The following is a 20,433-nucleotide window of genomic DNA, read 5'->3' as shown; positions in this document are numbered from 1 at the left end:
TGGTGATTGGCATGGGGCTGGCCCAGCCTCATTCCCAGTGGGCACAGCTGTGAGCAGCAGGTGAGCAGCACTGACAGCAATGAGCCATGGAGTGCCCGGGGCACTGACCAACCACCAAAGGGAGCAGAGGGCACACAGGGGCAGTGCAGCAACAGGAGGGGATAAAAGGCTGGGCTAAAGAACAAGAGGGGCAGAGGCTTGCAGCCTGCTGAAGTGACCTGGTGTTACTCTGTGTGGGCAGATGCCTGAAGCCTTCTGATGAGGTATGGTGTTACTGTGTATGGGTTGAGGCTTTCTGATATTGTGTGGTGACACTCTGTGTATGGTGGCTGTCTCAACTGTGACATGTGCTGTGACAAGGTTCCTCAGCACACCAGGTGATGATTGCAGTGCCATTTGATGTGCTTTGCAGATCACTAGATAAATTTATATTTGTAATAGGCTGATAGATCCATCTTCTCCATTACTTTCTTGAGAGGAATTGTGTCCTTGTCTTTTGAGACCCCAAGCGAGTGCTGTCCACAGGGGTGTCCAGGTCCCTTCCAACCCAAACTCTTGTGTGATAGAGGTGAACCTCTCTTAACCTTTCACCCTGCCTGTTCCTCTTGGCTGGCACAGTCATGTGAGCCCTGGTTCAGCAGGATGGCTTGGTTAGGGCAGTACCTCCTGTCAGGGTGCACCAACCAGTCTTTTGGGGCTGGCTTTTAAACTTGGGGTTTTCTCAAATCAGATGCTGATAGATGAGATTTGAAAGGCAGAGGGTGCTGCTTCCCAGAGAGCTGAGATCTGCAGGCACGTTTGTGCTGGGTGGGGGACATCTCTAGGTGTCTCCCTGGAAATGCAGCAGCTTCCATTGCTGGTGTTTGTGCATGCCAGTGCCACTGTGCCCCAGCAGTCTCCTCAGTAAATTGCCAGCCTGATCTTTTGTGAAGAGCAGTCGTGTTGGATTTACTGTTGCTGCATCATGAGTGAAGCACTGATGCTGAGAGTGAGGAATTGTAACCAGGACTGCCCTTATGCCTGGCAGGGTGTGTTTGGTATTTAGCTGGAACTGTTCCTAATTTGCTCAGCTGATTGACAAAAACATAAATGACATCGAGGTGGGAGTTCTTCTGTTGGCTGCAACTCTGTGTCACCATGAAATAATTGTAACGTTACATAGAAAGTGATAAATGATTGTTAACTTTAATTAGAGCACTAATTATATATTGGAGTGAATTTCAGCAGAAATTGCTATCTCTGCATTTAAATTTCCATCTGAGTTGTAAGAGAAAGTTAAGAATATTTTCCCTTGGTGTGGGAAAGGGGTGTGTTTAAAGGGAAGGTGCATGTGCCATCATATTTTCACTTGGATATCACGTGTTTTAATGAAAGCTTTGGCAGCACAGACAACCAGACTTCCTTAAAAAACAACTATAAACAGTCTTTTGGGTTCAAGTTCCCATGTTTACTCTGTAATATTTAAATAATTTACTTATGCATTTTCACTTGTTCTACTGGAGCTACTTAAGAACAGAGCCCTGTTGAATGCCCAGCTGTCAGCAGAAGAATGAGGGGGTGGCCTAGGGAGTTGGTCATCTGTTTAAAAGTCTAATTGCACGTTGCACACTGGGAACTCCTTGATGCCCTGAAGTAAATCAATAGTTTTGTGAGTGTAAATAGTTGTGATTTCTTGAAAAACCTTATCTGGCTGATCTCTATTTCCTGCTTGTTTGAGAAGTCCTGAAAGACTAAAAAGAGAAGAGGTCAACATTTGGATACCTAAAATTGCTGGGATCCTTTGGAAGTTCATTTGAGATGTATCATAATAATCTAGAAAATGACATTGCTTCTGCTATATACTAGGTAATTTTTTTAAGGAATGTTCAAAAGTGGTTCTGTAAGAACAGGATATTTTCATAAGTACCAGTTAATTTTACAAAAAGTCAATAGCAGAAGCTATTAGGACTTGAATAAGAAAAACAAATTACTTGTAGTCAGACATTTCAGTCAGTGAGAATGAAAGCTCTTTGCACATATGTATATTTAGCTCATAGCTTCTACTCATATTTTAATCTCCCTTGGAGTTCAGTATTAGTCTTTCAAAACACACATGTTACTAATCAAAATATTATTCTTCTAAGGATTTCTTCCTGAAATACCAACCAGAAGACATATGTTTATAGAGACTGTGTTAGAACTTAACAAATACAGGCCAAACAACTTATAATTGGCCTGGTTTTGCTTATTTTGTGTTTTGTTGAATCAACAGCCTGTGGATGTGAATATTAATGGATGCCAGAAATGTAAGGCCCGTTAGTTTTAGATTTTGTATGATTTTATTATCTTCTGGAGGTCAAATAAAAGAAAGGGAGTGAAATCCTGACAAGAGACATGAAATGAAAACCACATGTTGTACAGAAGAGCTGTCCAGGGGACAGTGTCACTCATTAGCTGCTACAATAGCTGTTCCTTGGTTTGATATAGTGAGCACATTGTTGTGCTGTGACAAAAGCCCAGCAATATTATTTCTAAAAGGGGCAGGATGCTTTTTGATTGGTTTGGTGTGTTTTGTTTTGCATTTCGGGATGCTTTTTTTTTTTTTTTTCCCCCATGGTGATCAGGGCAGAGCTGTGGGTTTCAGGCACTTCCTTGGGTGTTGTGTGAGGAGCTGGGATTGAGCTGCTCCTTTCTGAAAGGGTGACAAGGTCCCAGTGAGCAGTGTGGGTCTGAGGGACCCTGTCTCTTTTCCATGCTGTCTTCTGGGTGGTCTCACTGTGCAGCCTGGGCTTCCTGGCTGGTGTAAAGCAGGAGGAATGTGAGCCTCCCTGAGCTTCTAGATGTGCTAAGAAAGGGAAGGGTTTGGGGCTAATCAGCCCCCACACTGCAATCAAGAGGATGACTTCTCTTACAGTATTGGCACTGTGTACACACAGATCCCTTTTCTTGTCTGGTGAGGGCTGATGTTTATGCCAGTAGGATTCTCTGTAGGTGGATTGCTCTGTAGGAATTAGGAATTTGCCCTGTGTGCTTTAGCCCAAGAAGTGTCATGGTTAGGTGATACTTGACATGGTCAAGCAGGGAGAAGGTGCTTGGCTGGCTGCCCCTGGACCTGTCAGATTTGGGCAGGGTTTTTTGAGTAATGTGTAAACAAACAAAAAAATCAAGACAGCTCTGTAATATTTATAGCCTTAAACACTTTCAGAGAGTCCTAACTCTTAGCTTCTTTATTTTGGATTTCTGGCATTGATAATAAAAAAGGAATCTGAAGCCACAATATTATATTGCTAGTAGAAACAATCCATATTCTTCTTGTGGGATCTTTTCTGACAGATACAAGGATACATCTGCAGCTGCTGTATTTGGGGGAGTGGGGTGATGGGACAGCAGCACCTGAGACAACACAGTTTCTGCTGGCCCCATGTGTACAGATTTTACTTTGCATTTCTTTCTTTTACTATGTCCACATTTTGTGCCTAATTTTCCCTTTTGCAGCTGTAGAAGCTTATGCTCGGAAATTGAATGAGATTGTTCCTTTTGGTTCCTTGCTTCTGGCTGAACTCTTTGTATATGCCTCAAAGTGAAATTGCCTTGAAATAATAAGCAGGGATTGTACAGCTGACTTAGAGTTGAAAGAAGCCTGATTGGGAGCCTCTTTTGTTCATTTCTGGGTTAGTTTAGAAACAGAGCCTTGTGTGAAGAGAACTTGTATGGCCTGAATGGCCAGTTCATCTGCTAGCCTTTGGTTTAAGGCTTTGGCTTAGGTGGCTCTTTTGCTTTGGTTGTGTTTGGGGCTGTCCCAAAGAGGGCACAAATTGGGGCTCTGGTTTGTTAGGCTGAATAAGCCCTGTTCTTACACATTTGTGAAATAACAGTTTTGGAAAGAACTTCTGGAGGTTGTCAGGTCCAGCTCCCTTCCACAGAGATAAGGTTGCTCAGGACCCTGTCCACTCTCCAAGGATGCCCTGTTCCTGTGTTCGACCACTCTTTGTGGTTAAAAGTTTATTTTACTGTGTTTCATTGAAATGTCCACTATCACATGTGTTCTGTTCATTTTCTCATCCCCTGCTGCTGTGTCTCTGTGCAAAGCCCCTCCCTTCTCTAGACCCTATGAGAGTGTAGACTGGCAAGGTTTTCCATCAACCTTCATTTCTTATGGCTGGACAAAGGTATTTTCCTCATCGTTTCCTCCAGCCTCAGTCTGTCTTGGTGATCTTGCAAAGAGCTTGATCCTCTCAGTGGACTTGTGCTGGGTGTCTGAGAGCTGGACACAGCAACCACATTAATTTCCTGGGCACGTTGGCAGGTCTGTTCTGCAGCTGGCTCATTCTTGAAGGTGGCCAGGCCCATTCATGTGCTTTCAGTGATGTCTCAGCAGGGTGCTCCTGTCATTACTTTTAAACACAGTAGTGTGAGTACCCCCTTTGCTAGAGTTACCTGGCATGATATCCAGAACTATACTAACCTCTGCTTGTGCTGGTGTCATGTTGGTAGTTGATATTCATTTTTGTATTGGCCTCTGCTTCCAGCTCTTCCTCCTTTGTTTTCAGCTGCTGATTGCCCAGCTTGCAGTAGAAATTCTTAGCTTCAAGGAATTTCATGTTTTGTATTAAAAATTTATTAAATTAGTCTGGAGTGCTTTAGGCAGCTCAACTCCTGGTCCCTGTGACAGCCAATTATTTCGGTGAGGGACTTTGGAAGAGTCTTTCTTGGCTTGAAAATCCAACAGCCTTCTGTGAAGAGCATGTACAGAGCCAGGTGGGAATTGCTGCTGGCCTCCATCACATGCAGAGTCTTGACTCAGAGGCAGAAGGTGCTGGATACTACTTTTGTAATGTCAGTCTGGCATCTGAGGGAGAGGAAGGATATCAAAAGTGGGAGCCAAGAGATGAGTGACTGTATGTCTCTGGCCTGACTTCATCTGCAGGGGAACAATGGTGGGGTTTGAGTTCTTTTTCATTTTTCATGCAGACAAACAAGGAAACATGCTTAGCTCCCATTCTGAGTGCTGAAGAATTTGAATCTGTGCTGGAAGGCTGTGACTGAGGTGTAGATGCATCCAGCCTGCCCCGAGTTCCACACTTCATTTCTCAAAACGTTTTTACCATGTGTCCATTTGCAATCAATATGGTCCTGCTTCTGCAGCTTATCTGGTATGGCCTGAATTTACACCTGTGTAATCTGTGGCATTTGGGTGTGAAGCATGACCTGTTCATTTAATACCTGTTTCCACTCTTTCTTGGTTGTAAATCAGTAGTTTTTCTTTGTTAAACAATATGAAAAGCATTAAATAAAAGAATTCATTTGTTGTTTAAATTCCTACCTCAAATGTTGAGGCATGTGCTTTTTTTTGTACTCAAGTGAGTTGTCTAAAAACAAAAGGGAGTGTACAAGTAGATTGGAGTGTGCAAATACCTTCCTTTGCAGGCTCTCTTGTGACCCAAAAAAGAGTTTTCCTTTCAAAGAGTGGAAAAGATAGAGGCTGAAAGTGCTGTGGTTATGGAGCAGTTCTGGGTTTTGTTATTGTTGTTAGCTGGGTTGTAAATACAAAGATGTCATTGGCTTGGATTGGAGGCAAAGTAGAAGAAATGCATTTTCTACCAAGATTTCACTGTCTTAAACTCTGCTCTAGTCCACAGCTGAGTGGTCTTTTTGAAAGTAGCTCCAGTCTCTCTCTGTCTCTATTTGTGTTTGCTCTGTATTTCTGGCTTGTAGCTGAACAGAAATATTAGTTTTGGATTATGGCAAGTTGTGCCTGTTACAGAAGTAGAGAATAGATTGCACATCCTGAAGATGAGATGTCAGCAGCAAAGGTTTCTGTGGCTCTTGTCCAAAGTTTGTGGATGTGGGTGAGAGGTTTTGCAGTGGTATATTAGGGCTTAGATCATATTTTAGAGAAGAAGTGTTGGTTTATTAAACCACGGTGCTGTTCAGGCCATTCGGCATAGAGAACATTGCTGTACAAAGGACACCTCATCCAAACCCACATCTTGTTCCTAAAACTTCATTAGTGGCTGCTGACATCTCTGTCTCCCTGTGCCCTGGGGGTGTTCCTGCCTGGTCTCCCCTGTTGCTTGGTTCTCTTTCCAGTGTTTCCATAAGTGCCAGGGCTGGTGCCAGGGCAGCAAATGGAGAATGCATTTGCTCTTCTGTGGGAAGAGCACCTTGCCATGTAGCTGGGTGTGTTTGGTTCCATAGAATTGATTTGTCAAACATCTAGACAAAGGGCTTTGGAATTCATGCATGTCATGGAGATCTTGGGCTGTGACAGGTAGCAGATGAGTAGCACTCTGTTTAGCTGTAAGGAGTGCCACAAAACCAACATGTTACAGTGAAAACAGGCACTGTGGTGTTTCAGGTTTTTTTTCCTCCATGCCAGTTTTGGTTTTCAGATGCTCTCCCATTGGGCTAGTGAAATGGATGTGTCCTGGAAACAGGATCAGCTGTTGATAATGCAGTTTGAGGGGCTTTGTGGAAGTTAAATGTGTGTCTTTCTGAAAGAGGATAATAATTTGCTACCAGTTCTTTTTGGGAACCAGTGGGGTGGTGGCTGCTTTTTTTTTTCTGGTGTGACTTATCTGTAAAATCTTTGCTTTGGAAGTCTGAGCTCAGCCAGGGTTGTAACTTCTGGTGAAATCTCTTCATAGAGTTTATCTTAGTATGTTATGTTTTTATTTAACTGTGTGCCAAAGAAAAGATGAGTTTTGGTAGCTCCAACTAATTCCCCACCAGTTTTATGGGATAATAAAAGGTTTTTTTTAAAAACAAACAAACATTTGCTTTGTAGGTTAAGTAGTTATTTTTCCTGGTTAGAAGTCAAAGATTTCTTTTCCTGTTACATGCTTAAGGAAACCACAACAATGCTCTTAGCTGCATTTTAGAATGTTCCCTGCTAGATCCAGAAGCCACTGAAGTTGAAATAAGGAGGTTTTCATCACTGCCTATGGGTTGCAGTTCTCCATTTTACTTGACCTAAGAATAATCCCATTGATCTCACAGAGGCTGTAATTATGGAAAACTATCTGTCAAAGTGAGGAATTTCTTGCAAATCAGTAGGGTGCTTCACCTGAGTTGGAAATAAGAATGTGGAAACTACTCGTATGCAGATTACAGATTTGTTTCACTTTTTGTGTAAAGAGAATATTCTGAGAAACCTCTTTGGAGGTTGAAGCTTCAAAGCTACAGAATTGTCGACCAGCCTGTTGGAAGTCCTTACATGACTGTTTTATCACTTTGTTTTCTTTTTTGTCAAGTGGTTGCAATTTGTTGATGCAATCAGCTGGAAGATCTAATGGGAGAAATCTGTGTTTGGGCCATGTACAGTGTGGTGGTAATTAAGAGTCTGTGTAGCACTTTGCACCAGACATCAACGTGAAAGAACAAAGGAATATCCATAAGAGAAAGGCAGCGCTAGCACAGGCACTCGTGGGAAGCCTGTTTCTGTGCTTACCTGACTTTTTTCCTTTCCTGCCATGTCTCTAGCGATTGTTTCCGCTTTGAGCAGCCGGAGTGGGGAAGCAGCAGTTGTGAGCTGGTCTTTCATGTGCTCCTCCCTAGAGGGTGCCACACGCCCGCGTTCTGCAGCCTGTGCTCGCAGCCCGGTGCCACCAGCCCGGTGCCATCGGCCCGGTGCCACTGCTGGCGTTCTGCAGCCCGGTGCCACCGGCCCGGTGCCACTGCTGGCGTTCTGCGGCTCAGTGCCATCGGCCCGGTGCCCCTGCTGGCGTTCTGCAGCCCGGTGCCATCGGCCCGGTGCCCCTGCTGGCGTTCTGCAGCCCGGTGCCACCAGCCCGGTGCCACTGCTGGCGTTCTGCAGCCCGGTGCCACCGGCCCGCTGGCACTGCTGGCTTTCTGCAGCCCGGTGCCATCGGTCCGGTGCCACTGCTGGCGTTCTGCAGCCCGGTGGCACCAGCCCGCTGGCACTGCTGGCTTTCTGCAGCCCGGTGCCATCGGTCCGGTGCCACTGCTGGCGTTCTGCAGCCCGGTGGCACCAGCCCGGTGGCACTGCTGGCGTTCTGCAGCCCGGTGCCATCGGCCCGGTGGCACTGCTGGCGTTCTGCAGCTCGGTGCCATCGGCCCGGTGCCACTGCTGGCGTTCTGCAGCTCGGTGGCACCAGCCCGGTGCCACTGCTGGCTCCTCCGGCCCGCAGCAGGGCGAGCATCGCTGGCTCTGGAAGGTGCAGTGAGCAGAAATGACCGCGCTGACTGGTTCAAGCAGCTCACACACCGTCACAAGCGTGTGCTCCCATTCCTGGGTTTCTGCTTACTGTAACTCGTGTGTTATGAATCGTTTGTGTTGGTCTAGGATAACTTTGTGAGAAGGAAACAGTGTCAAGATGAAACGGCTGTAAATGGTTCAGGATTTGTGCTGACCAGTTACTGCAGTAAATACCTGCTTTCCTGGGTCACTCAGGAGCAGCTGGTGGAAACTAAAGTATTAGAGCCTGTGTTTTCTCTTAGTCACTCCCTCTGCTGTTTGAGACCTCGGTGTTTCTGATATTTAACCATTTTTGCAGCAACACTTCAAGATTCAGTGGATGAATGTTTTGAAATGAGTGCAAGAAGGATGTTGTGAATGGAAGGCACAGGTGCTATTTATGGCTTGTAGCACCTGTGACTGCATAAACTTTCTTTGAAGTAAATGTGGGATCCCCATGTGTCCTTTAAAGCACTTTTTTTTTTCTCCTCCCTCAAAACATATGGCAGCAGTGGTTCAGCCTAGCTCTGCACAGCCTCCTGTTGTTCTCTGGGCTGTGTGTGAAAGGTTTGGGACATAACTTTTGGAAAGAGAAGACAGGGCTGCTCCTTGTGGTGTGTTGGAAACGCTGCCTCTGTGGCAGTGAAAGATGCCACACTAGCATGGCATCCTCCACATTGTTTTAAGGCTGTAGTCATAAGAAAAAAGTGCATGGAAAGACCTGAGCTTATACTCAGGTATATGTGTTTAGAGCTTTTCCTCTTGTATAAAATGTGCAAGGAAAAGAGGCCCATCAATGAGGGTTTGTCTCATTAAGCTGCCTGCCATGAAGACCATCTCTTGGAGTACTGCACGTGTCTGAGCTGGGTCTCTGTGCTCATTCCTTGGGGCCAGTTAGGGTTCCCCTGTTGGTTTTGGTGTAACAGAGCATAAGAGTCTTTCAGACTTGGGTGTGTTTTTTCCTCTCTGCTTTCTTTGCAAGTGCCTTCAAGCCTTCATGAAAATAAATGCTGAAGACAAAGACCTTTGCTAAGAAAATGTGTATCAGCTCTTTTTGTTTTGAAAGGGTGGGTGATAAATATTTAAGTGTTGAAAAATGAGTCATGAGCTTACCAAAATGTGAGTGATCCTTGTTTGCATCAAGGCAGAGACTGTAACTTTGTTGTCATGTCTTACTTCAATTGTTTATCTGCTATTTGTATGGACTAACTTAAGAGAAGTTTCACTATAAACTGTGGGTCTCTGTGTGGAGCTGTGGGTGACAGCCACTGGCCACTGGTGTTGTTGCTGGGGAGCTGCTCATCATCTGTACATACATCATATGATGTATGTGCAATGGTAACTTCAGTGGTAACTTGTAATGGTGGCATGAGCCTTACCACTTGTAACTGTGAGTTCTTATTGCTTGTACTGCTATGCTGCCTTTAGTTCCTGCTGCTGGTTTGAGGCTTCTGTGGGCCAGACTAAACACACTGCTGTAAGCAGTTCCAGGGGTGTTCCTGTTCATTTTGAGGGCTCCTGGGCTCCCTTACCACTGCTGCTTTAGGATTGTCACACTACAAGAGCTTCTGTGGAGCTTCTCAGGATGTGTCATGCAAAAATACCATGGAGAGGCAGGCTTGTTTCCCATATTTAAAAAACCCAACAAAATGTTGCCTGTCATGCTGGCAGCTGAGAGGTCTCATGGCAAAGGGGGCCTCTAACCTGCATCCATCCTCCTTGTGGAGAAGAATACAGCCTCCTTTGGGGTGGGAGAAGGATCAGTGTTGAATTTGATAAGTCATCCTCTCACTAAAGGATATTCTCCAAGACTTGCCTTTCTGCCTGCCTCTTTAAAGCCCTCAGCTGAAGACCAAAATACCAATAGATTGTATCCTGTTTATTATGATCACAGGAATTCAAATGCCACAAAGAGCAAGCAAAATTAATGGAATAAAGTAAGCTGTGGGAAGGAAAACAGCTTTTAATGTGGTGTGCTAATGAGGTATGAAATAGGTGTGTAAGAAAATGTTTGGTAGCATCTTTAGAAAACCATGCAGTCTGCAGGAACAGAAATACAGGAATACTGAGGAAGAGAAATAACCCAGTGCTTGGAGGAGAAGGCATTTACTGTCTGGTACAGACTTAGTGCAAGAGAGAGTTTGCCTCCTCACGCCCTGGCTGCCCTTTTGCAGAGCTGGCATCTCTTTCATGTGGAAGCTGGGGCTGGAGTAGCTGTGAGCTCGAGGATACAGATGCCTTTGAACTCTGCTTTCTTATCATGGACTTGATAAGACATGGCAAGTGTGACCCACTTCTGTTCCTGCACAGCTCGGCTGTGCTACACAGACCCAGCCCAGGGAGTTGCTGAGGACTGGGTCACTGAAGTCCTCTGGGTTAAAACAATTGTCTTGCCTAATTTTTCTTTTCCTTTTCTTCACTGAGTTGCCTTTCGTGGTCTCCTTCCCAGGCTGTCCCCACAAACCATGATGCTGCTGTTACATGTCTATGTAGCATAGCTAAAGGGAATGGTGGATAAGAGTGAGGTGGGAGTGGGCAGTGAAGGCTTCCAGTGTGCATGTTCCTTAGCCCAGCATGGCTGCCAAAGCCTTCAGAATGGGGAATTAAAGAGTTGCTTGCACTAAGGAGTATTTTGCTTCCCAGGGGGTTTCACTGAATTTTGTTTCTGGATTAAAGTGCTAATTAACACAAAATAGTGCTGAATGCTTCACTGTAAGAGTAACTAACACTGTTGATAACTGGTGTATAAACATAATGTATTCTAATGAGATCCCTACCTTTGTAAAACAAAGCTGTTGATACTCTGTATGTGTCCAGGCATTTTTAGTGGCTGGGAGGTTTCCTTTCCAATGATAGCTTATGCCTCAGTGAGATTTCCTTAAAACAGAAGAGATTTTTTTTAGCTCCTCAGTGGTTTCTTTTCCCCTGTGCATTAGCTGTTTTTCAGTTCTTGAATTTTGATCAAGAGCTGGAGGCTACTTTTAGCTGGCTTTGGCTTGTTAGTTTACTTGCTTTCAGGCTAAGTTTCATTTTTCTCTCCAAAGAACTAAAATGCCAAGATTGTGTCATTTCTACTTGTATCTAATAATAGCTTAATCCACAAATAATTGTAATGAAGTTACTAAGGCTACTGGCAGAGAATAGTGTGATCCAAAGACCCCTGGAATGAATGGGATTCCTCTCTGAGAACAAAGGGAAGCTTTGGGTCGAGCCCCAGGGTGCTGTTCCAGACACACGTGCGTGCACATGTGTGACTGTGTTGGGCTGTGCTATGGAAACCAAATTTCAAAAAAGTGCTGCCAACTCTCCCAGCTGAGCCCTGGTGAGTGAAGGAGGAGGCTGTACAGACAGACAGGAGATGTGTTAGCATGGCAGCAGAGCAGTTGCCATAACAGCCAGCAGCAGATGTTACCCAGCACTGTATTGCTGCTGCTGGAATTGGAGTAGGAATGGAGGTGTCCCAGCTGCCAAGTGCATCCTTGCTGGGGCCAAGGTGTCATTTGCAGCTCTGGAGTAGGCAGGGGGCTGATGAAAGCACAAACAATAGCAGCAGCAGGATTGCTGGTTTGGTGCAGGAATTACTCAGCTGTGCCACTGTGCCCTTGTAATCCCATTAGCAAAGTCAGACTAACAAGCATGGTAGGAGGCCCCCTCTGCAGGGTTTGCTGCTGGAGGGGCAGGGACATCCCATCAGCGTGTGAAGGGTGTGCCCAGGAGGATCCAAGGGGAGGAAGAGCCAGGTGGGTGCATTGGCAGGGCTGGGGGTCAGCTTGTGCAGCACCTGCCAGTGCTGCTGACTGTTTTCCACATGCACGTAAAAGCTGTTTGCTCTAAAGAAATAAAGGCAAGAAATAATGGTGATGAGTTTGTTGTTATTAAAGGACAGATCCAAAGGATTTACCTTTTCTGGGAAATGCTTTAATTAGAATTATGATGTCTTTTGCCAGATTGCTGAGCAATTAAACTCTACTTCAGCCCAGAAAAAGTACTTCCATAAAAAGTATTCAGTGTAGTTCCTGGCTCAGATTGTGAAAGAGGGTATTATTTACAAATATCTCATTAACAGACATTATAAAGTTGATTATGCCCCCGTGGGAACTGATGACAAAACTTTGCATGGCCTTCATTAGAAACGAAACCTTTTGATGCAAGGTAAATATGGTTTTGGGTGCACACATAATAAAGTTATACATATTAGCTTAAAAGCAGCTGCTCTGGAAACCCTATTGGAAATTTTTAGTTTTCCTAATGTGTAGGAGAAATCCATTTTCTGTAGGTATTTTTAGTGCTAACTTCCTCTCCTGTGCTATTATCTTACACACTCTCCCATTAGTGCTTGCTGTGTTTCCAGGTCAGCCATGTGATTGCCGAGCATCCCTGCCTGCTTTTTGAATGACTTGCCAGGCAGGAGCCAGAGAGGCACGTTGTTAGTGCTGGCTGCCAGCAGCAGCTTCCCCCAGCCTGCACACTCTGATAACACACAGAAACCCTCTCTTCTCACCCTCTGGGAAGGTCATCACTGCGTGGTTCAGAGTGAGACCCTGCCTCTGTGTAGGTGTACAGATGTTTCTCTGTGAAGGCAGAAGGTTGTGTGCAGGAGCACAGAACAGCCCCACTGCTGAGAGGCATTTCAGAGCTGCTGCTTCGCCTTGAGCCACGGTTCTTTCAGCATGAGCTGAAATGCGTGTGCATTTCTGCCTTTTTGCCACTTGTTACATTTACAACTCAAATGAACTTGCTGTGCTTCAGAAAATTGCAAGAAGTGGTGAAAATATTGTAGGCAAATCCCTCTGTGAGCTTTTTGTGTGTGTGTGGTAAAAACCCCTTAGGCAAAGTGTTTTAAACCCAGCAGTGCTGATAATGAGAGTTAATAACTGTGCAGATATTGGCTTTTTTGCTACGTATGACTTTTTTAAGAAGGTATTTAAACTGATCCAGCCAGTTGCTGTGGATGCCTCTGTGTGTGTTTAATGAACAGCTGGCTCTTTTGAACTGGGAATTTTAATACTTTCAGTTCCATGAAACTGGAATCGGAGGAGGTGGATGATTGTACAAGAGAGGGAGTGCATTTTCTCATGTGAATTCAGGGGCAGAGAGGGAGGGAGGAGAGGAAAGCATCGTAATATTGCATGTGTTTCTGTTTCAGTGGATCAAATCTTTCCTCTGTCTGCATCCAAGCTATTTGGTTGTGATCAGATGATCAGAGCTCAAGGAAGCGATTGGAGAGCGAGCTGGCTGCAGCTGCACTGTGGGCTGTTTTCAGGGACAAGGAGCCACTGTTTTTCAAACATAGCATAAACATAGAAGTTATTTTGTAGGCTTCAGGATGCAGATATGGGTTGTGCTGCCAGCATTGTTCTGCTCCAAGCCTTTCGTTCTGTGGTACAGAGGAACTGTCCACATATCTGCAGGCGCCGGCGACGAGAGGAGTTGTCACATGAAATTCTGCCGCTGGATAGTGATGATGAAATGAGCAGACCCAGGACTCTCATCATAATGGTATGGTACACTTTAACCAAGAGAGAGGTGACAGAATTATTATTGCAGATGTTATGTGATGATTTTTTTCCTCTGAGTATATATATTTGTAGAGAGAGAGCACTGACAGGCAGTTTGTCACTTTGGTTTGTTTGTTGCTAGATTTGCTATATCTATGATGCTACTTTATAGGTGAAGCTGTAAGCTGCACGTGGGCTCTGTGTAAAGTAAATGTTCTTTTATTTAATTGTTGGTGGGTTTTGTTTGTGAGACAGGCAGCACTAGAGCTGGTAGCGTGGTTATGCTTTATTTCAGACTTGGAATTCCAAACAGCAGACAGCTTAGGAAATGTTTGCTAAGTCTCTTCATCATAAAAACAAAAACAAACCCAAAAGCCAAACAAAACAAAAAAAAAACCACCAATCTTTACTTGCACCCAGGATGCAGTTGGAATTCATCTGAAGTTATAGGCAAATAAACTCCCATATATGTTTGCCTCAAGCAGTTTGCAGCAGCACAATGTTTGCTGGATCACTGCTTTCCGGGTTACTGAGTTGCCTCTGTTCTTTAATGAAGGAGGGCTTGAAAGGCTGTCTGTCTCTGAGCGTCATTTTCTTCCTGAAATAAATTTTTATTTTGTCATGGGAGTATAATAAGCACTATAGGTTTATTAGAAATAAGCGACTGGGTTGTTCCTGATTATAAATCACTGTTTCAGAATGAGGAATACATTTACTGCCTAGTTACTGCTCTTCCTTTTCAAATACACAGATGGTGAGCATTTCCAGAACCCTGGAGTGGTTTGCATCTGAGGTGGCAATGATTTGTTACTCTGTGGCTATCACTTGATAAAAATATTACCAAGACACTCAAAATAATATTTTTTGTCTGTTTGTCAGGACACTCATTGATATCATTTAAGTGATAGAGGTTTGGTGAAGTTCAAAGTGCTCTCCCATGGTACTCCCACACAGGGCTGTAACTTAGTGGTAGAGGGTCCCATTAGAGAATTTAATAGCTGTCCTGAGCAGCTGTTATGAGTTAGAGCATTGCTGCCCATGCAGAGGTGTGTGGTGCAGTCATGGCAACGATAGTAGCAAGGACCCAATCTCACAGTGCTCTATGTATCAGCTGAGGGTATTCTCCAGTGCAGGGAGGAGTTGTGTGGTCATAAGGAGGAAGGAAATTGATTTCATCCTTGTCAATCTGATGTTAAAGCTTCTTTTGCTCTAAAAGTATCTATGTCTATACAACAAACTTTTTTTTCCCCACTTAAATGGTTAAATAAATGACCTCAACAGCATTTAAATGAATAAATGGGTCCTTCCTGGTAGTAAATTCAAGCATGATGAAGTGAGAAATGTCTGGGAGCACATCTGAGTGTATGGATCATCTGTGTAACTTGCTTCAGTCCTTGAAGAAAAGGGTAGTCTTGGGTGTTGTGGCAGCAAACACTGTGCCAGCCTTGCCAAACCCAAAACACTCATCAGCAGCTTGAGTTGTGTTTCTTTATGTGCTAAGTCCCTGAGACCAGGGCTCCAAGAGCAAAGGTCCCTGGGCTCCCAGGGAGGTGAGGCTTTACCCTGCAGTGTGGAGGGAGCTGTGCAGGAGAGACATTCTGGTCAAGGTGATGTGTTACCTGCTGCTGGATGTGGGCTCTGAGCACCTCAAACTCATTCCCCAGCTGTGCTAACAGGTACTTAGGTTTTCTCTGTCAGTGGTTAATGCACTGGTGCTCGTCCTGCCAAAAGGCTGCCCTTCCCCAGGAGCTTCGTGGGATCATTTTCTCCCTCTCAGCCCCTTTGAGAAGAGGAGGAGGAGTGATCCAGCCCTGTCCTGAGGCTGGGGTAGCTGCAGACAGGCACCTGGGAACAAAGCTGCTGGGCAGAGGTTGACTTTAGACACATCTTTCTCTTCAGGATGTGTATTATTACCATGCTTTTGTTTTGAAGCAGTAAATAGCTAAATGAATGTAAATATCTAAATGAATTTGCCATCAAACTTTGCAGTTAGGCTTAGGAATGATGTGGAGACCTGGCAAGCTGAGAAAAGAGTGCTGCTTCAGAGCACTTTGTGGCAGAATGGATGGTCCTGTTTCCCTCTGAATCCATGTTACTTGAAAGAGCAGCATGTTAAAGAGAGCTGGAGGCTACTGGGCCTTAATACAACACATTATGGTCCCAACAAATTAGTTTTTCCCCTGGGTCTGTTGTAGATCATTGAGGATTATGTCTGGATAATAGAATGGAGGCAACTATGTAGATGAGCAGGAGTGTTTGGTTCCCAGTGCCATTATGCACATTTTCAGATGCCAGGAGCTAAACTGATCCAAATGAGGTTCCCAAGTGCTCATGTCTGAGGGCAGTGAGTAACTGGAGTGCCCAAAGAAGAGAGGTGAGGAAATCTCAAATGCAGAATACAAGAAGTACACTGATGGGCCTGGGTGTCATCATTTGGCTCCTGCCAGCTGAAGATCTGTCATTCTGTCTGTTCATGCCTTCAGGTGAAAGGGTCTTCCTCTGCAGCTTGTGTGTCACTGCCTGTGTGTGCCCTGCTGGAAGTGGGAGCCTTTGGTATTGATTTCAGGAGACAAACTATGCCTTCGGGTTGAACAGCTTTTTGAAGTCACCAGGCTCTGCAGTCTGTTCTTGCAAGTTTGCCTGTCCTGTGTGTAGCAAAAGTAACAGAAAGCAAGCCTGAATCAGAGAGAACAGCAGTCTACCTAAAATACTTCAAGTAAATCAACAGCTCTAGGGATGTGCCCCATTTTCCTTTGTTAGTCACTGAAGAGGAGCATCCTGGTAGGATATTCTTCTAGGAATTGTTTTTGCCAGTGGCACTCCAAACAGGAGATTCTGTGGGTGCACTCTATGAAAAAAGAAAGGAAGAGGTCCCAAGCAGAGCCTCCAGCTATTGCTTAATGGCTACCTACTAATCACTGTGTGAAGCCTTTAGGCATCACAGCAGCCATTTCTAACATTCTGGTCCTTGCAGAACATGAGGATTGATGTCTTTATTCAGACAAAATTTTTTTCTTCTGTTTGTCAGTTTAGAAATCTGGTTTTACCCTTAGGCAAGACAGATAAATCATTAGTTTTAGATCTTGACTGGATCCACAGAGCTGGGAGAGGTATTGGAAAGAGAAAACTGTGAATTCTCTGTCAATTACTATGGTGTGTCATCTTCTCTTGGATGAAATCCTGTCCCAGAGTGTGCCAGAGACATGGAAAGTAAGTGTCCAAAAAACCTCTAATATAGAGTACAAGTTCAATCAATTTGTTCAGTGACAGTGATTGAATTGACCCTTGTGTTCTGTTCCTTTAAGAGCATGTCTGCAAGAACTGGCTTTCAAAATAAGACTGAGATGATGAGGTTTGAGGTACTAAACACCCTTCTAGAGTGAATGCAAATGGCTGTACATGCTGTTTCCACAACAAAAAGGAGAAGAGGAAGATGCCTGAAGGAAGAAAATGAAGTACATGGGTTATGTAGAGCTGTTTGGTGTTTTAAGGGGGACACTAACATTCAAGATGACAGTTTGCATTTGGAACTTGTGACTTGAAGTTGAGCTTTATCTAGTAGGTCACTCTTTGGGTTTACTCATGCAATTTATTACAAACTGTGCCAGCTGAGGTTTGTGTGATAAGAGCAAAGTGTATTTGAGGATATGATCCTACTTTCTCCCACCCCCAGCTTTCCTGCCCTTGGTAATAAGCTTCATAAAAATGTAAAAATTATTTTGCATCTTGAATAAAATAGTGTAACTTGAGCTGACTTATTAGCTTGAACACAGCAATATTCACTTCATTAATGCTGCCCAAGCTGCTTCTCAGGTCACTTAGTTTGTAAATTAATTTTTACTCTTCTAAAAGCAGTAGAGAGAACAGAAGCACGGCTTTGAGAATTTTCCATCATCTGGTATTGAAATTTGCCTCCAGAACTGTGTTCCTTAAGTTTTGTTGTACAGTCTGTGTTAATTTTCTACTTTTAGTTGAAATAATTTTGTGCACTCATCTCATTTGTATGCATTTCTCTCCTGAAGGCCTATACAATGTAAGTGCTATCAATGGGTGGCAGCTCTAGGAATTGCAGGATCTCTGACTCATAACTTACTGGTTTTGAATGTGGCAATGTGTCTGTGTATACTCAGATGGTGGGAATTGCAGTGCCTTTTGGAGGCTCAGCCCTGGGGACAGAAGGGTGTTCCTTTCTTGCAGTGTCTTGGAGGAGGGATTGTCTTTGCAAAGCAAGATTACCCAGAGCTGAAAAATGAAAAAAAATACTCAAAATTTTCATGACTTCTTAGCTCAAGTCAGTGGCTTCAATGTATAATACACTTTTAAGCAACAATAAGCATATGGAGCTTTATTTGACCTTAACTTCCACTTCAGCACTTGACCTCAGCAGGAACAGAAACAGGCCCATGTTTGAATAAATGAATAACATTAGAGTATAAAGAGAAGAAGTAGGAAGTGATGCACAAAGTTCAGTTCTGCTTCAGAGTCATTCTGGCCACTGTTCTTGTTGCCATTGCAGCTTCTCTGTGTTGTGCCCAGTGCCCCTCAGGCCTGTGAGTGACTGCAGTGACTGCCAGCCCTTCCTTCCCCTGGGCACCAGGGACAGTGTCCCTTGCTGCTCCTCAGCAGGATGTTGGGTTTGTTTTGGTGTTCACCTGTTCAGACAGCAGCTGTGGCTCTGGGTAGAGTTTCTTATATGCAGAGGGGAGGAAATGTGGGTCAGTTTTCATTCTTCAGTGTTGCAGTACCATGTAGTGTATGCATATGGTTCAAGAAAAGCTGGTGTTAAAAGTGGCCTTTTACCACTGAGCAAATCTTCTCCATCTGACTTTGGTACTCTGAGCAATGTTTTATATAGCTTTCTCTTCTTATTAGTGTTGCAGCAATGTGTATGGTATGACAGTGTGTGAAATGTAATTATTATGAATGTGTTAAACAAATTTTTTATGACAGCTTATGAAGAGTGTGGGCTCAAAGCAATAAAGTGATGAAAACATTCTCCTATATATGAGGAATTTATTCTCTTTTTTTCTAGGGAAAAAAGAGAGAAGTAAGCTATTTCTATTTAAGCAATGCCTTCCTGAAAGAGTAGGATATAAATTAAAGAGGCACAGAAAGTCTGTAAGTCTCAGTCCTTGGGAGTGCTTTGGGAAGGTGATTTAGGCATTTCACAAAAATCCCAATTTAGGATGTGTGTTCAAAATACTACTTGAGAGAGAAGACAATTGACCTTTAGAAAGGCAGGGGAACTTGATTAAAGCCAAGAAAACAAAGAGAGAAACAGACCTGCTCAAGAAAAGCAGGGAAAAGACAAGTCAGGTTTTTCAGGCTTTGGCCATCTGCGGGCACAGTGCTGAGGCACAGGCACGTATGCAGACAGAGCTGTGCACACACATGCCTGGTTTGTCACAGTTTTGTCAGTGATGCTCTGCAGTTCAGCTTGGCTCCAGCTCTCAGGGGCTTTGGCAAACACAAACTTTCTGTATTTCCCTTTGGCATTTTGCTCTTTGGATCCTCACGCAGAGGAAGGTAGGAGAGTTAAGAAGATGATCCCAGTGATCTGTGTAGTCTGGGATTTTGGAAGTGGGTGAGCAGTGGTTCTAGTAACCTGAAGCTCTCTGCATGGTGTGGTGCACTCATACACCAAGTCGGCCACAAGCACAGATTTTGCATTTGTTTGTGTCTCTCCTATGTTTATCATAATATTAAATACTTGAATAAATTATAACAAAAAGATAAACTGAATAATAATTAAGATACTAACACAGATTTAAATGCCTAGACACAGGATGAACCACCGAAAGTAATGTCTTTGAAGCTCTGGAGACTTGATTTGTAATGCATTTCACACTGAATTTAGTAGAGGTATTTTCTTTCATTTTGACAGTAGACAGTGTAGTGTTGGATAGAAATATAAAACATGTATGTGTGTGTTTGGGACCAGCAGCCTTTAGGTATAACTTCAGAGTATCTCTGGGCTTTTTTATGCATGTCTTGAGCTGCACAAGGAGTTCCAGACTCATGACTTTGTTCAAATAATTTGGTCTTTTGCTTCCCCCACTCAGGTTTTGGTATTTGGATGTGTGGCTGCTGCTGGCACGGTACTGACCAGGCTGTGGGAGTGGCTTAGGTTGATAGTTCATATCTACATAATTTACCTAATTAAGTGGTAACAGGGATAAAGCTGCTGCAGTGTCTTGGCTGAGAAGCAGGTGGTTCCCTGCTCCCTTACAAGGAGCCCATTAGGCAGAATTCACACTCTGAGTTTAGCAGCACTGTCACTGCCCATAGCTCACAGGAGGCAGGCTGGGGCAGCACAGGCAGTCTGTCTTGCCAGAGGAGTGCAGAATGCCCCTGAGGTGCCCCATTCCCACTCCCAGCACAGCACAGGTGTTTGCACTGCATTACCAGTGAGAGCATTCCTGCAGGGATCCACTGCTGGAGCACCAGCCTGCGGTGGGCAGTGGCAGCAGGGGCAGTGGCAGAGGGGTGGCACCAGGGGCAGTGGCAGAGCGGTGGCGTCAGGGGCGGTGGCACCAGGGACAGTGGCAGTGCGGTGGCACCAGGGACAGTGGCACCAGGGGCAGTGGCAGTGCAGTGGCAGCAGGGGCAGTGGCAGAGGGGTGGCAGCAGGGGCAGTGGCAGTGCGGTGGCACCAGGGGCAGTGGCAGTGCAGTGGCAGCAGGGGCAGTGGCAGAGGGGTGGCAGCAGGGGCAGTGGCAGTGCGGTGGCAGCAGGGGCAGTGGCAGTGCGGTGGCAGCC

At 44.6% G+C, this 20,433-nt stretch overlaps 1 protein-coding gene across 7 annotated transcripts in view; it reads left to right on the top strand.

Moving 5' to 3' along the window:
* Window positions 1-20,433, top strand: part of DOCK10 (dedicator of cytokinesis 10) — a 145,894-nt gene that overhangs the window by 11,892 nt on the left and 113,569 nt on the right. For 5 of the 7 annotated variants that reach the window (XM_059855282.1, XM_059855283.1, XM_059855284.1 and 2 more), the window contains exon 1: window positions 13,401-13,675. The exons of 1 other annotated variant lie outside the window; for it this stretch is intronic. In XM_059855282.1, coding sequence (XP_059711265.1) covers window positions 13,511-13,675 — 165 coding nt within the window. In that variant the 5' untranslated portion in view covers window positions 13,401-13,510. Of the gene's footprint in view, window positions 1-13,399; window positions 13,676-20,433 lie in introns of those variants that run through there. One more of the 7 variants, XM_059855285.1, reaches the window with a different exon arrangement.

This window comes from Haemorhous mexicanus, chromosome 10, assembly GCF_027477595.1.
Source record: "Haemorhous mexicanus isolate bHaeMex1 chromosome 10, bHaeMex1.pri, whole genome shotgun sequence".
NCBI lineage: Eukaryota > Metazoa > Chordata > Aves > Passeriformes > Fringillidae > Haemorhous > Haemorhous mexicanus.
This window is presented reverse-complemented; position numbering and strand designations above follow the sequence as displayed.